The 14304-nt window shown below is 30.5% G+C and overlaps 1 protein-coding gene across 1 annotated transcript in view; it reads right to left on the bottom strand.

Annotated features, from left to right (window-relative positions):
- The window catches only part of FAT4_5 (Protocadherin Fat 4), a gene marked incomplete at its 5' end in the record, with an annotated part of 30815 nt that extends 16712 nt beyond the window's left edge, over positions 1-14103 (bottom strand). Inside the window, one exon of the mRNA XM_012936873.2 lies at positions 12991-14103. Within this exon, the coding sequence (XP_012792327.1) occupies positions 12991-14103 (1113 nt within the window). The remainder of the gene's footprint in view (positions 1-12990) is intronic.
- Between the last annotated feature and the right edge of the window lie 201 nt (positions 14104-14304).

The raw sequence follows: 14304 nt of genomic DNA, 5'->3' as shown, positions 1-14304 counted from the left end.
TCAGATTTTCTTTAACACCGTCAGGATTTACTAATAGGTACAATATGAATGCCTATCAGACATTAATTTAAATCTTTAGAATATTTTATATGGGTTCCCATAGCCCTAACGGAGTTGTATGCTGTTTGACATTCACCAAAATAATATATATGGTTGGTTTATTCATTTCAGCTTAATACAAATACATATTACTGGATGAAGTTGTAAAAGAACAACCTGTAAAACAACCAGTATACCTATAAAACTGTCCATAAATATTGCTATCAGACTGTGTTTAAAGATATAAGCATAGATTCATATTAGATTATTATTTTTCTTACTAAGTTATTGTAATTCAATAGTTTTGTTGTAAAGTACATCCAACTTCAGTTTGACTGTAATATTCATCTCTTATCAAACTCATATTAGGCTCTTCAATATAAGACTTATTTCTGCAAAACTTACTAAGATTTCATTACAACAATACTACTAATAATTTCATTTCCACCTCAAAAGTTAAGTTATCGGTAATAGTGACTCTTGTCAATAGTATTTAAATTTCGAGTAAAGTTTTATTTCCTAATGGGTTTAGTATACATAGACAATAAATTCATTCATCATACATTGATAATTCTAGCTTGCTTTAGTTAAGAAACAAATCAAATCTGGTTTATTTCGTAACCAGTGTTGAAATCTCCAAGGTAATACTATGTATTCATTTACAAATATTTATGAAAGAAAAGAACATGCTCTTCTGAAGTACTCTAGGTATAAATTAGTTTTGGATGAAACGAACTCGAGGTTCCAATTACACCACAGTCAGTGAATCATAAAATTGCATTTTCTTTTTCAATAGTAAATAAAGTAAATTCACTGAAGCAGATATATGAAATTAGGTTGAGAGATTTCGAGTGAGAAAAATGGTTTTCCTAATTTTTATTAAAGTTCAACTTTTAACCTTTAATCAACAAACTGCATGTATCCATCTGTCATATGCAAAATCAATTTATTTGGTAAACTATCATAAATTTTTATTAAAATCATTTGACGATGATTCTAAGCAAAAATGGATAGTGGCTAGCAGTAGGATCCAGGGTACACGTTTCGTCCCATTTAGGATTCATCAGCTGGATGCACCTGCAGCCCATAGTTGATGCTCACTCCGGGACTCAAACCCAGTACCGATCGCTTCAAATGCCATCGCGTTGTCCACTTAGCTAATGAGTCCTGATAATTTGATAATGAATTTTTAAGTGTACCCAAAATGTATACTGAATTAGTTCATTCACTTAATTATACTGATCACTAGAAAAAACCCATCTAAAAATATATCTATCTCAACTCATAAGTTATTTAGTATATTAATCATATGAAAGGTAAATTTTCAGGAATGAACTAAATCTTAAATGTCATATAACATTATTACCAATATAATATTATATAGATCAGTTACATTCTAAATAATATAATGAATCTATATTCCTATTTACATAATGTTTATACATATTTTTCTATCCCAGTTATTTTCATTATTATTTAAATAAAGGTTATTATTAAATCGAACTTTAATGACTTGAAATTCTTCAATGTGTTCAATCAACTGTAATAAAACTCCTCACTGATACTTTAGATTTATACTTGAGACTAATTAAAACATAAATTCAAAGTAAATTAAGGCTAATGAATTAGGTTATTCTAGTAAAGTTTTAGAATAATTTTTGTTGTTGGACAGCTTTTACATTTTATTCTGAAAAATGTCAAATTAAATCAAAATAGATGCTCATATCAAATGTAATGTTTAGTTCATGCTTAACTGATAATAGTTTTATACTTAACTTCTCTGTTAAAATGAACATATTATAATAATTACTAGGTGGTTTTTTAAAGCTCATATCAATCTTAAGACTCAGTAACCAAGTGGACAACGCGATGGCATTTGAAGCAAACGGTACTGGGTTTGAGTCCCGGAGTGAACATTATATCTGAGATGCAGGCATGTCTAGCTGACCACTCCAAAATAGAACAAAACTCGTGTCCTGGATTCCAGTGCTAGCCATTATCCATCTTTGCTTTAAAAGCTTGTGATTTAAGACTATATCTAGGCAGTCCGCACAGGATGCACATATGCCAACAATAGACTGATCAATTGCAGTACTAAATAACAATGCGAAGATACAGGTAAAAAAAACAACACCAAATGAATAGAAACCTAATTAGTTTTAATGTCCATGGTCTTAGTTACAAAAAAAATTATAAGAGACCGATTGCCTTCTATCATAGTTATCTTAAGTACAATTGAAATCTAGAGTAAACATTATGATACCTAGTATAAACCTTTTGCTATTAAGAACATGTATAGTTCGTATAACTTTCATAAGTGCTATATTCATTTCAGGTTACTGAACAGAAAAGGGAAAATTAAGTAACATTTAGAAGTAAGTGAAATTATAGAATGTATTTAAAAATAAAGCCAAAATGTCAGTGAAAACCTTCATTCATTAGATGATGTGTATTTTATACCCAATCTTTAATATCCAAATTACATTATATTACTTTCGATTATTTTTATTAGCAGCTGAATGAGGTAAACAGTATTTATTTTTTTGTCCAGGCATCACCTTTAAATCTTTTATACTTAAATATAATATCTGTATACAAATGTGAACAAATGAATGATATAGAATGCTGTCATTATTTACCGAAGAATCGCAATTTAATTCATTTTTGTCTAGTTCTTTATTGATTGTACAAAATCAGTATTTTGTTGGGGATTTTTCAAAACTACAAGAGGTTATCGCTTCATTATTGTGACAGCTTGATTCACATCAATTTAAAACGTAGTTAACATCATATTTTCTCCTAACATAACATACTTATATATTATTCGAGAATATACCTTTTGAGGCATGCCTATTAGTCGGTACATATAATAAACATTTATCGATACTCTGTTCGATTTTAAAAGGGGCACATTACAGAAAGTTCGGAACACTAGCTATTTATAATTAAACTTTGAGTTATTAAAATCATTTATGTCTTAATTCATTATTACTTACACAATCTGTAAACTTCTCTCGTCTGGCTAGTTAAGGTTGATTTGTTCATCTCCTAACATTTACCTTGTAATAATACTGCGTGAAATACTCGGTGAAAGCAAACAAATATCCACATTCTCTCTACCAACTATGAATAAAGTTAACTAACATACACAATGAAAACAAAGTTTTCAAAAAGGACCATAAAGATATCTTTCATAAATAAACATACTATTTGGTTTATATAAGATACTCAAGGTTAAAACTCCCCAAAAAGAACAAACCAATGAGACTAGAGACTAAAATAATAAATTTGTTGAAACTTTACTTCAATTATTGTTTTATATTAAATAATCAGTTGTCTTTTATGACAAATTAATGAAACCTCAAAATCGACTTAATTATAATTAAATCATATTAGAAATCCATTTGGAATGTAAAAATAAGATAAGAACAATAAAGAAAATTCCAAATGAGAGCTGAACTATTAAAATAAAATTTTCATATATATATATTTATATATTTCTTCAAAAGTTCTCTACTCAATTTTCTGATTAGTTAGATAGTTAAATAATGTGATTATGAAGAAAAAAAGAAAGAAAGAACCTGATCAGTTCAGTTAAGTAGACTATAGTAGAGAGTTAAAAGAAAAGAAAGAAGAAAATAGAGTGATTTTTATAAAAATTATTCAAATCTCATTTTACAAAGATAAACAATGTAAACTATGTATATTAAATAAAAATTTTACTTTTCAGTAAATTCATAACAAGAAATAATCCTAGCAATAAGAAACAAATTAAATTACCTTCGTACATTATATTTTCTTAGTTTGATAACAGTTTTTACTGGTTGAAATCATGAGTCAATTGAAGCTAGACCACTATGCAAAACCTAGAAGCACTGGACGGCCGTGTCGTTCTATTACGGGACTCCTCAGCAGTGCACATCCACGATCCCGCACCCCGCGAGATTCGAACCCGGGACCTATCAGTCTCGCGCCAAGCACTTAACCAACTAGACCACTGAGCCGGGATCCAACGGTGTTAATGTCTAACATCAACCAATCCACGAAATCGCACCACCGTCCACTATTGTCTTCAGTGAGTTGATATCTCACAACAGACCTGGTTGAACTCCACTGGTAACGGCTTTTCACTAGAACTCCAGGAGCATCTCTTGAAGTCAGTCACTAGTGAGCAGATGTTTATTATCAGAAGGGGTTTTGTGGAGATTTTAATAATTTCAACAGTTGAAATCACGAGTCCAATGCTTCCAGGTTTTCCATGGTGGTCTAGCTTCAATCGACCCATGATTTTAACAAGTGAACTTTCTAAAATCTCCACAAAACCCCTTCTGATAACGATTTTTTAGTAGTATAGTTTGATATTATCATAGTATGAAAAAGGTAAGGTAAAATGTTTATTTTCATTTCATCCATGTTCATTTTAAATGAAAGTTTATACTGTTAGTGAAACATGAATATCAGAGTAGTATATGTGTGAAATGAAGTGAAAATGATTTTAAGTGTACTAGAAACTTTACTTAATAGTTAATTATGATCAGAAGGGAGTTTTGTGAAGATTGTAGTCAATCCATAGTTGAATTCATGAATCAATTGAAGCTAGACAACTATGGAAAACCTGGGAGCGCTGTACGGCCGTTTTTTTCTAGTATGGGACTCCTCAGCAGTGCGCACACATGATCCCGCCCGCGGTTCTCGAGCCCAGAACTTATCGGTTTCGCAGGAGAACGCTTAACCTGTAGACTGTTGAACCAACATCTAACGGTGTTAATGTCTAACTTCAAACAATCCACAAAGTTGTGCTATCGTCTACTTTTGTCTAACTTTAATTGACTCATAAATTCATCAATTAAAATATGATTAACCTGTCTTATACAAGGTTCTCATTTTTGTTATTTAGTAAACTGTGATATAATATACCTTAACGTTTCACTCCACTATAATGTGCACTGTTTGATAGACATTTTCACATTAATCATATCTCGATAATCACTCAGCATGACATTTGATCTGACTAAGAGCATGATGAACATTCAGAAGTTAATAAAGTGGGATTCATGAATTAAAAACATAATTATATGTTATTCTTTACTTTAATATTCTGGCAATCCTTGTTAGTTGAATGCATAAAATACAAAGTGATTTTTGAAAGTGAAATAGAGAAATCTAAATTGAAACATCAGGAAAAATCCTTTTAAATTGGCGGAAAAATACAATCCAATATTTGAAAATTTTTTTTATAATATTTTTCCTACAAAATGAATCTAAATGATTAAGAAATAAAACATTTTTGGAAAAACATGTTATTATGTTTTGCGATTGCTTTGAAAAGTTAATAATATCAGCCCTCAAGCTAAAATACTGCCAATCTAAATAACATAAAGTTTTGAAATGAGCCTAATTGAAGTCAACCTTCAACTTCATATGTTATGTTTTAAGAATGCTATTTATAGTTTCTGAACAAAGGGAAGAGGATTGTCTTCCTTTTATATTCTACTACACGTTTACAAAATTTTTAATTCCATTTTCTTTATATCCCTGAACACACTTTCTATTACTTTTAGCATATTTATATGTTATCCTTTATCAGTTTAAATTATTTTATTTGCCTTCAGGGATAATACATGTTGATTTAATATTATTTTCCATGATAGTGTAATGTAATTTCATTGATAGTTGAAACAAAATTATACAATACTAAACTCCAACTCTTCCTACTCTCTTTACCTCTTTAATGGGATCTGAAAATCACAATTAGATTAAGTAACTTCTGTATACATCATGCTTAAACACTAATTCATTAATATCAGTTTGAAAATTTATCAAAACAATGTATTATGTTATTTTATTGTGAATGAATATATACAATAGATTTACATATCGATTATTCGATGACTAAATCAGTTATAACTTGTTTTGAATAGAAAACCTCAAGTCAGTCATGAACGTTCTATTATCGAGCAAAACTGACTGAATGATATCTCTGTTATTTGTAATGAATATATGCACATTTGACTGGATATCGTTAGAAGCTTAAAATGATCCTAAGATAGATATCTCTAATGTTTTCCTGATAAAATATTTTTTCTTAATGAGGTCTAATACGAAATATCCAACTTGATATTTAAATATAGTCACTGTTATCATCGTTGATTATGACTCGTTCCATTTTGGAGAGTCTTTGTTGTTAGTTTTTGGTTGTTAACAAGAAATATTTAATCTGCACAATTAGACTTTACGATTATGAAGAACTTAAAAATTTACAAACTCAGTATTTTAGTATCGGTGCAACGACCTTTGAGTCGCTATTTTAAAAAAATCAACAAAACAAGTAACACAATTTCTTTAACTAGAAAAAAAAAGGAATAGCTGAAGCACTTTATATAATGCTAGTTTGTCCTAGGTCCAATATAAAAGAAAGATTATTTATCCATCTAAACTGGACAATCTTTTCGAAGTAGTCATATATAACCTTTATGAAATGTTACAAAACATATCACTTTAGTTCACATTAAAAGATATTACATTTCTTAAAATCCATTTAAATATACATGGATACACTAAAACATGTTTAACATTTCATGAACTTTGATATAGATAACATGGTAAAAGAATGATGATAATTGTTTACACAACCTGAATAATAAGTGATTTTATTTCTCTTTCATGCTATTTAGATTTGTATTACTTCATTATCTGAATATGAGAATTTCATTAAGTCACAAACATACTATTATTATTATTATTATTATTGTAAATGATTTGCCTAATGATCAGTTTGGAATTCCCAAGTCAAATGAAGTTTGATCTGGTGATTTTATTTACCAATGTTAATTAGAGAATTATGTATCTGAATGATATAAATATACACCAATAGACAAATGCAAAAAAAAGTAAATACAAATCTTATAAACATATACATTACAGATTACGGGAATTTAAAATTTTCTTGATAGAAACAGCAGAATAATGTTTCCATGATTTAAATCGCCAAAGTAATAATATGAACACAAAGACTTTCTTGTATAGAAACGTGTTTACTACCTAATACACTTTCAAGAAAAAGCAAATATATTATATCAGAAGGGGTTTCGTGGAGATTGTAGTAATTTCAACAGTTGAGATCATGAGTCAATTGAAGCTAGACCAACATGGAAAACCTGGAAGCACTGGATGGCCGTTTCGTCCTAGTATGCGCACTGCTGAGGAGTCCCATACTAGGACGAAACGGCCGTCCAGTGCTTCCAGGTTTTCCATGGTGGTCTAGCTTCAATCGACTCATGATTTCAACCTGTGAAATTTCTAAAATTCTCCACAAAACCCATTCTGATTAAAATGTGATCTATTTGGTTTGTATATAAACCCAGTATGTTTGAAATGTATGATTCATATCTCAGAGGCTGTGATTAGTACTCTGGACTCTCAACAATTAGGGCTAGGCAAAAAAGGATCGATAAGAAATTAGGAATGTTCATACAGGCTTTATGCGTCATCAGTCCGGTCACTAGGTCACTGTTATATATTAATAGGGCACAAGGTCATAATCAACTGTTAGAAGTACGGCTATCAACTGATGATCTCCTGATACTTTACCATTCAATATAGAATACATTTTTTTTCAAAAAAATATACCTTTATTATGCTTTCATTTGAATATACATAAATGAAAATAAAAGTAGGTATAATTGTAGTAAATTAACCATCACTTATAAAACTATTTTAATATTACCCATCTCACTATTTGATAGTATTGTAAATCTATAAATTTATTATAAAGTAAAACTGAGAAACTTCTATACCTACCTCATTGATATAAAATAGAATGATTTCAAATTATTTATGAAAAGGTTGATGACATTATTATTTTTTTAAAGGATACAGTTTTTTATTTATAAGATTTTATCTTTTTAATAAACCAAATATGTGAGTTTTCAATGCCCGGAGGTAAACTACAGGAAATTCTACTATTAGGTTTAGTCATTGTTTAAATTCTTTCAAAATAAAGTTTTACTTGAGTTTACATTCAATTTTATTTACTTTAAATGACAACAGTAAAATAGTTGTAGGATAAAATCAATTTTTACTTATTCCATAGTTATTTATTAGCTACAGTTTATATAAAGGTAAAAAGTTTATAGGTGATTTTCATCATTCATTTAGCATTGGGAATAAAGGAACAATTGTTTGTAATTCATGAAAGAATGATGCTGATGTATTCTAAGCTGAATAATACAGCTGTTCAAAACAACAGTCTTACCTAAAGTCCTATAACTGATGAAAATATACTCAGATCGATTTAAACGCTATAAATCATTCGATTTAATTACTACTTACAAGCATATTAACTTCTGCAATGATTCCTAATACATTCGACTCAATTCTACACACGGTTTTATTGTACAGAACATTGTTTCTTTTCATCGTAAATGTTTTTACCATATTATTACTTGTTAAGTTCCTTCCAGTTTTAGTTATACAAGTTTTCAAAATCTTTATCAGTTTGTATATGCAATGAAACTACAGTTATTCAGTCATAAATAACTTAAGAAATAGGATAGTTTTATATTGATCCAAGTAGCCTAACATGTAATTAACACAAATCTATTGAATTAATTCAATATTAAGCAGACAATATGAAATGATAAATTTACTGGTAGTAAATATCAATTTTATGAAATCTACTTCATAAACAAGAAATGAATTATGAAACTCTATGACTATTTCACATTCTCCAAGTTCAGAAAGTTACTCAGAAGTTACATATAAACATTTGCAGAACAAACTATTGTTTCTCTTACATTGTTTTATAAATCAATAAATTTCTATTTCGTGTTAACATACTGATGATTGTGTATTGAATCTTCCTATCAGTGTAGAATAATCAGATAAAGCTTAGTAGGCAAACGTAATTTTCATAAAACAAGTTATTTCTATAAATGAATAAACCGTCATTAACATATAAGCGACATTTGGTAAAAGATTTAAAAAATATCACTTAAATTGATTAGTATATAGTTTGACATAAACAACTATCATTTCCGTTAAACCTGATAAGAACAAAGAAATAGTCAATTAAATCCATATAATTCAAGCATCAATTAGAAAGTTTAGCATTTCAGATTTCAAAAGCAACGTTCTAATTGAATTGCTTAAAATAGACTAGAATTATACATTATACAGCCCCCAAATGCCCTGGTATGGCCAAGAGTAGGAAGAGTCAGCCCTTCCTCTCGGAACGCTCTTAAATGGCCACGCGTATACAGCCACTTTAGTGTCGGTTATTATGTTAAGCCCATATACCTTATTCCAGCTTTCGGACAGCCCATTCTATTCATTCTACTTGAGTCACACTCTGACCTTGTTAATTATTCGCTTATCAATCTTGACTGTTTTTATATGAGCGCGTAGGTGTTTGTACACTTCTTATCCCATTACTCATCACATGTCTGTAACTTACTTTTGTGTAACTATAAATATTGATTAACGCTCGGTTAAATGGGAGTTGGCTTAACCGCCATCTCCACTGCGCGTCGTTTTGCTTTGTTCTATTCCATTCGCCCTATATACAATATATATGTATTCAAAAGTCCATTCTCGTTATTTGACTTATCTAAATCCGTTACCGACTAACGCAATTAAAGTTGATGATTATATACGAGGACAGGCGACATATATATCTCAACAACAATCATCATTACGATCTCCTTGGAGTTAGATCTCGGGCCACTAAAGTGGAGAGCCCTTTCAACAACACAGATCTAAATAACGATTAAATAACGGGCCTCCACGAAACCACTGACACGGAAGTCCTATTCACTAACTTCTCACGTTAGGGAAGTTATTTACAAAACCGAGAGGCGAAAAGCGAATGTCCGGTGCTTTACCCGGGTTTGTGAACACTTAAGGTCCACCTAGAGGAGTTGAAAAACCCCGATTGCATACTAATGGTTCTCATGGGCTCCAGGATCCTGAAGGAACAAATGATGCATGAACCAACTGTTGGTCACCGGCTACCATGGGACGACATCTCCTGATAGTGCTTAACTGCCTTGTAGATCAGACCTTTAGGTCGAAGACTGCAAGTGTGTCCCCCTAAGAAAACCACCTGCTTTGGTTTGGGCACAGCCTACACCCAAATCAAGTAATTTGTCTGGCGCATATGTATTCGGTGCCCCTTTGTACTAATATTTATTCGTTGGAACAAATAAACAAATAAATAATAAATATACATTATAAATGCAAACCAAAATCAATCAATTCCAAACTTGGAGTCCAAATTTGTATATTTAGAACAACAAAAGTTAAAAATAAAAAAAGATGAATGAATTTAATTGAAATTTGAATGAAAAAGAATGATGAATATATCAATGAGACGAATTTAATACTTTGAAACATTAAAACATTCCTACGTAACATCTAACTTCTCTAAGAATAACATATAACTTCGTGGATTGGTTGAGGTTAGATATTAACACCGTTGGATATCTGCTCAGCGGTCCAGTAGGTTAAGCGTTCACGCGTGAGACTGAAGGCCCTGGGTTCGGATCCCGCTAGCGGGATCGTGGTTGCTCACTGCCGAGGAGTCCCACAATAGGACGAGACGGCCATCCAGCGCTTCCAGGTTTTCAATGGTGCTCTAACATCAATTGGTTCATGATCTCAATCAATAACACATGTTTGATCACAGTTTTGATAATAAATACGATATGTTTGATTAGGTTAGATTATAAATCGTCACTGAATCCTTAATGAAATACAAATGGAGATTAATCTATTAATCTCTGTATGGTATGAATTGTATATATATAATAAATGAATGTGATTTGTCCCTTTTCATGTTAACTTATGGAACTAAATATAACAATCAGATTATTTGAGATTTTTCGTGTAATCTAATTATTAGTTAATACCAAAAAAGCAACAGGATTTCAAAATTAATAATACTAAATTTAATAAAACTGAATATCTAAGTGGATTGTGGTAGTTAACATCTGATAACAGATTAGAGTAAATAAAAACGAATGTCTGTCACTGAGTGCAGTGTTTTGCAGTTAACTTTGATTGATGTTTTAACTGACATTAAATCTGAGGCAACATGCGATGTTTCTAGGTTGTAGATAAGTTTTAATAATTCATATCAAGAAGAAAAAATGTACGCAATTTTGATAGTTTTCGTCAAGAACCGGCATTAGTTGAATAAACACTGAAAATTCTGTTCTGTTAAATATTTGCCTTTTTTAAATTTTAGACGGTTTAGCAGCCCTCGCTCATGATCCTACGCCTGAAAAGAATTGATCTCGTCATCATCATCCGGTTGATATTTATCGTTACATATTTCCAACTTCAACCAATAGATAATATGAATAAACTCCAGTTATCACGGTTGCTCACCAGCATGACAAGAATACATGGTAAATCCACTTTTTAAATAACATCAAGTCACTTTATAGCTAGATGATTTGTTGAGATTAAGTTGTTGGATAGTTTGTATTTTTGACTTGCTTTAAACTTTCATTTGGGATTTTAAACCTGTAGTGTTCATTGTCAAAATGAAATGGTAACTGTTTTGACTCGATTTTTAGAATTTTTTTTTGTTTCCAGTTCAAGACATTTCCTTTACAAATTTAGTAGTCATGATTCTAACTGCTCTTTCTATATGTGTAAGGCAAACAGTGAAGTTACCGCGACAAACATAGAACACGTTTGCACTAACTAAATATGGTGTAGTAGTTCATTTTGAAACAAATAACAAGATTTACAACTAAATACTTGATATTTTCTATAGAAATTAATTCATTTTTGCCTTTGCATTAGCTATGAATGTTTTCATGGAATCAGTTATTTTATTGGTGGACCGTAATTGAATGAATTAAAAAGTACTATGGCTAACAGGGGACATTTGTAACAATGACGTATCGCTAAAGTTCACCAATGAAAATTCTTAATCCCTTCTTCCTGTCCATTCATTTCAATCACTATGGGGAAATTTGATCAGATATTTCTTAATGGTGTACATTCGTGTTTTCTTGATATATTAAAAAAAACTGTAATAAAAGCAAACAAACGTATTGGCTACATTAACATTTCAGTGAAAACCTATTTAATTTTAATAGTTAAATTCGTGAGTTGATGTAAGCTATACCATCATTGAAAAACTGGAAGTACTGTACGGCCGGTTCGTCCTAGTATGGGACACGTCCATGGTGGTCTAACTGACATCGACTGATGAATTCAACTATTAAGTTACTACAATCTACACAAATCCCAGTTTGATCACGACCATCATGTTCTCACAAAAGACTGGCTTCAAGATGATTCCCTGTGATTCTAGTGAAAAACCACGAGCAGTGGAGTCCAATCCGTGTCAGATAGAGACAGGTATCTACCCCAGACAATGGATGAATGGTTGTACAACCATTTGTTGATCGATAGGACGTAGACATTAGCATCACTGGATGCTGGCTCAGTGGTCTAGAGGTTAAGCGTTCATGTGCGAGACCGAAGGTCTTGGAATAGAATCCCGAATGGGGGTGAGGGATGCAGTGCCGAAGAGCCCCATACTAGGACGAAACGGCTGTCTAGTGCTTCCAGGTTTTCTATGATGGTCCAGCCTGCATTGACTTAAGAATTCATCTGTTGAATTGCTACAATCTCCGCAAACCTTATTCTAGTCATAAAACATGTATAAATAGCTAGTAATGTTAAAAACAAATCTTGTGTTGCCAAAATAAATCATATTTGTACAAAAGCTTTTTAAACTGATATTCAACATTTTCTATCTCACTTCCTATATCATTTTATACATGAGACCTTAATTTAGGGCCTTAATGTGAGAAATATTTTAAGAGTTACAGTCAGTTACACCAAACTCAAAAATAGATCATCAAGGATTTTAGTTTTATTCAAAAAAAAATAATGAGCAAACAAATAATTTGTTACATAAGGTGAACTTACTCGTAACCATATGTTCAAAGAACTAGATCTTGGAAATGGTTGTCCCATATCAGTTGCAACTAAAATAAACGAGAAACTAGAAATTTCTTCACGATCTAATGTTTTTAATATAAGTAATCCAGGACCATTGTAATCTGTAGCTAAAGCACTAAATTCATTAGTATCAGTATTCAAATAAACTTTAGTAGGTATAGACATTTTGTCAATATTGCTGTTTTGTACATTATCTATTAATTTAAAATAATCATGCCATACAGGTTCATTATTTGGTAATTTGATAGAATATTGTATATAAGCATTTAATCCTTCATCTAAATCTATTGCTTTAGGTAATGGTATCCATCTACCGTTAGGTGTATTTTCTATAATATTTATTACAAATCTACCATAATTATCATGTTTATTAATTAATGATTTGCCAAATATTAATTCTTGAAATTTCGGTGCATTATCATTTATATCATTAATATCAATACGAAGAAAATATGTACCTTTTGATGAAATAGTAATATCTAAAAACATACAACATGGATCATTAAAAGTATACATATTTTTACTATGAAGATTAGCTTCCATGTTTGTTATTGTTGTTGTTGTTGTTGCTGCTACTGTTCGTGTATTTGTTGAACAACATAATTGAGAAATTGATATACGTTCTGGATAACGTTTTATATCACATATTGTTTCACGATTCACTGGAATCATTGAAGTTAATTCATACCATGGAAATTTTGAATGATCATCATTTAATCTTCGACGTATTATAAATGGTTCACTTTGTTCCACATCTGAGAAATATAATGGTCCATTTATGTCATCTACAGATAAATGTAAATTCTGTAATAATATATCACTTAAATTTATGGATAATTGTGAATTAATTGGATTTATTGGCCATGATGAATGAATTGTATTAAAATTAGATTGATTTATAAATTGTTCATTAGAGTATTCAGTAATTTTTATATTTGCAATACTTTGACATCCATCATATAAATGAGGCAGATATGTACAAATATAAAATACTATCCAAAATTGAAAGAAATTATAATAGTAATTAAATAGCATCAAATTCAATTTGATATGAAAGAATGAATGATGTTTAATATTCATTTATAAATATGATATCTGTTATAAGAAAAAAGAATAGTGAGATAGTATGATGAAATAGTTAGTTCAGCATAAAATCAACGTAATAATTAGAAAATCATCATGGTGAGAGAAAAAAAAGCTTAAATTAAGAATACTCAAAAGATTTGTTGAAAGGATATTTCATGCCGCTAAGCTACATATAATTTTCTCAATTGAAGTAAT

The sequence above is a fragment of the Schistosoma haematobium genome, chromosome 4 (assembly GCF_000699445.3).
Source record: "Schistosoma haematobium chromosome 4, whole genome shotgun sequence".
NCBI lineage: Eukaryota > Metazoa > Platyhelminthes > Trematoda > Strigeidida > Schistosomatidae > Schistosoma > Schistosoma haematobium.
Note: the sequence above shows the minus strand (reverse complement) of the source record. Positions and strands in the feature narration are given on the sequence as shown.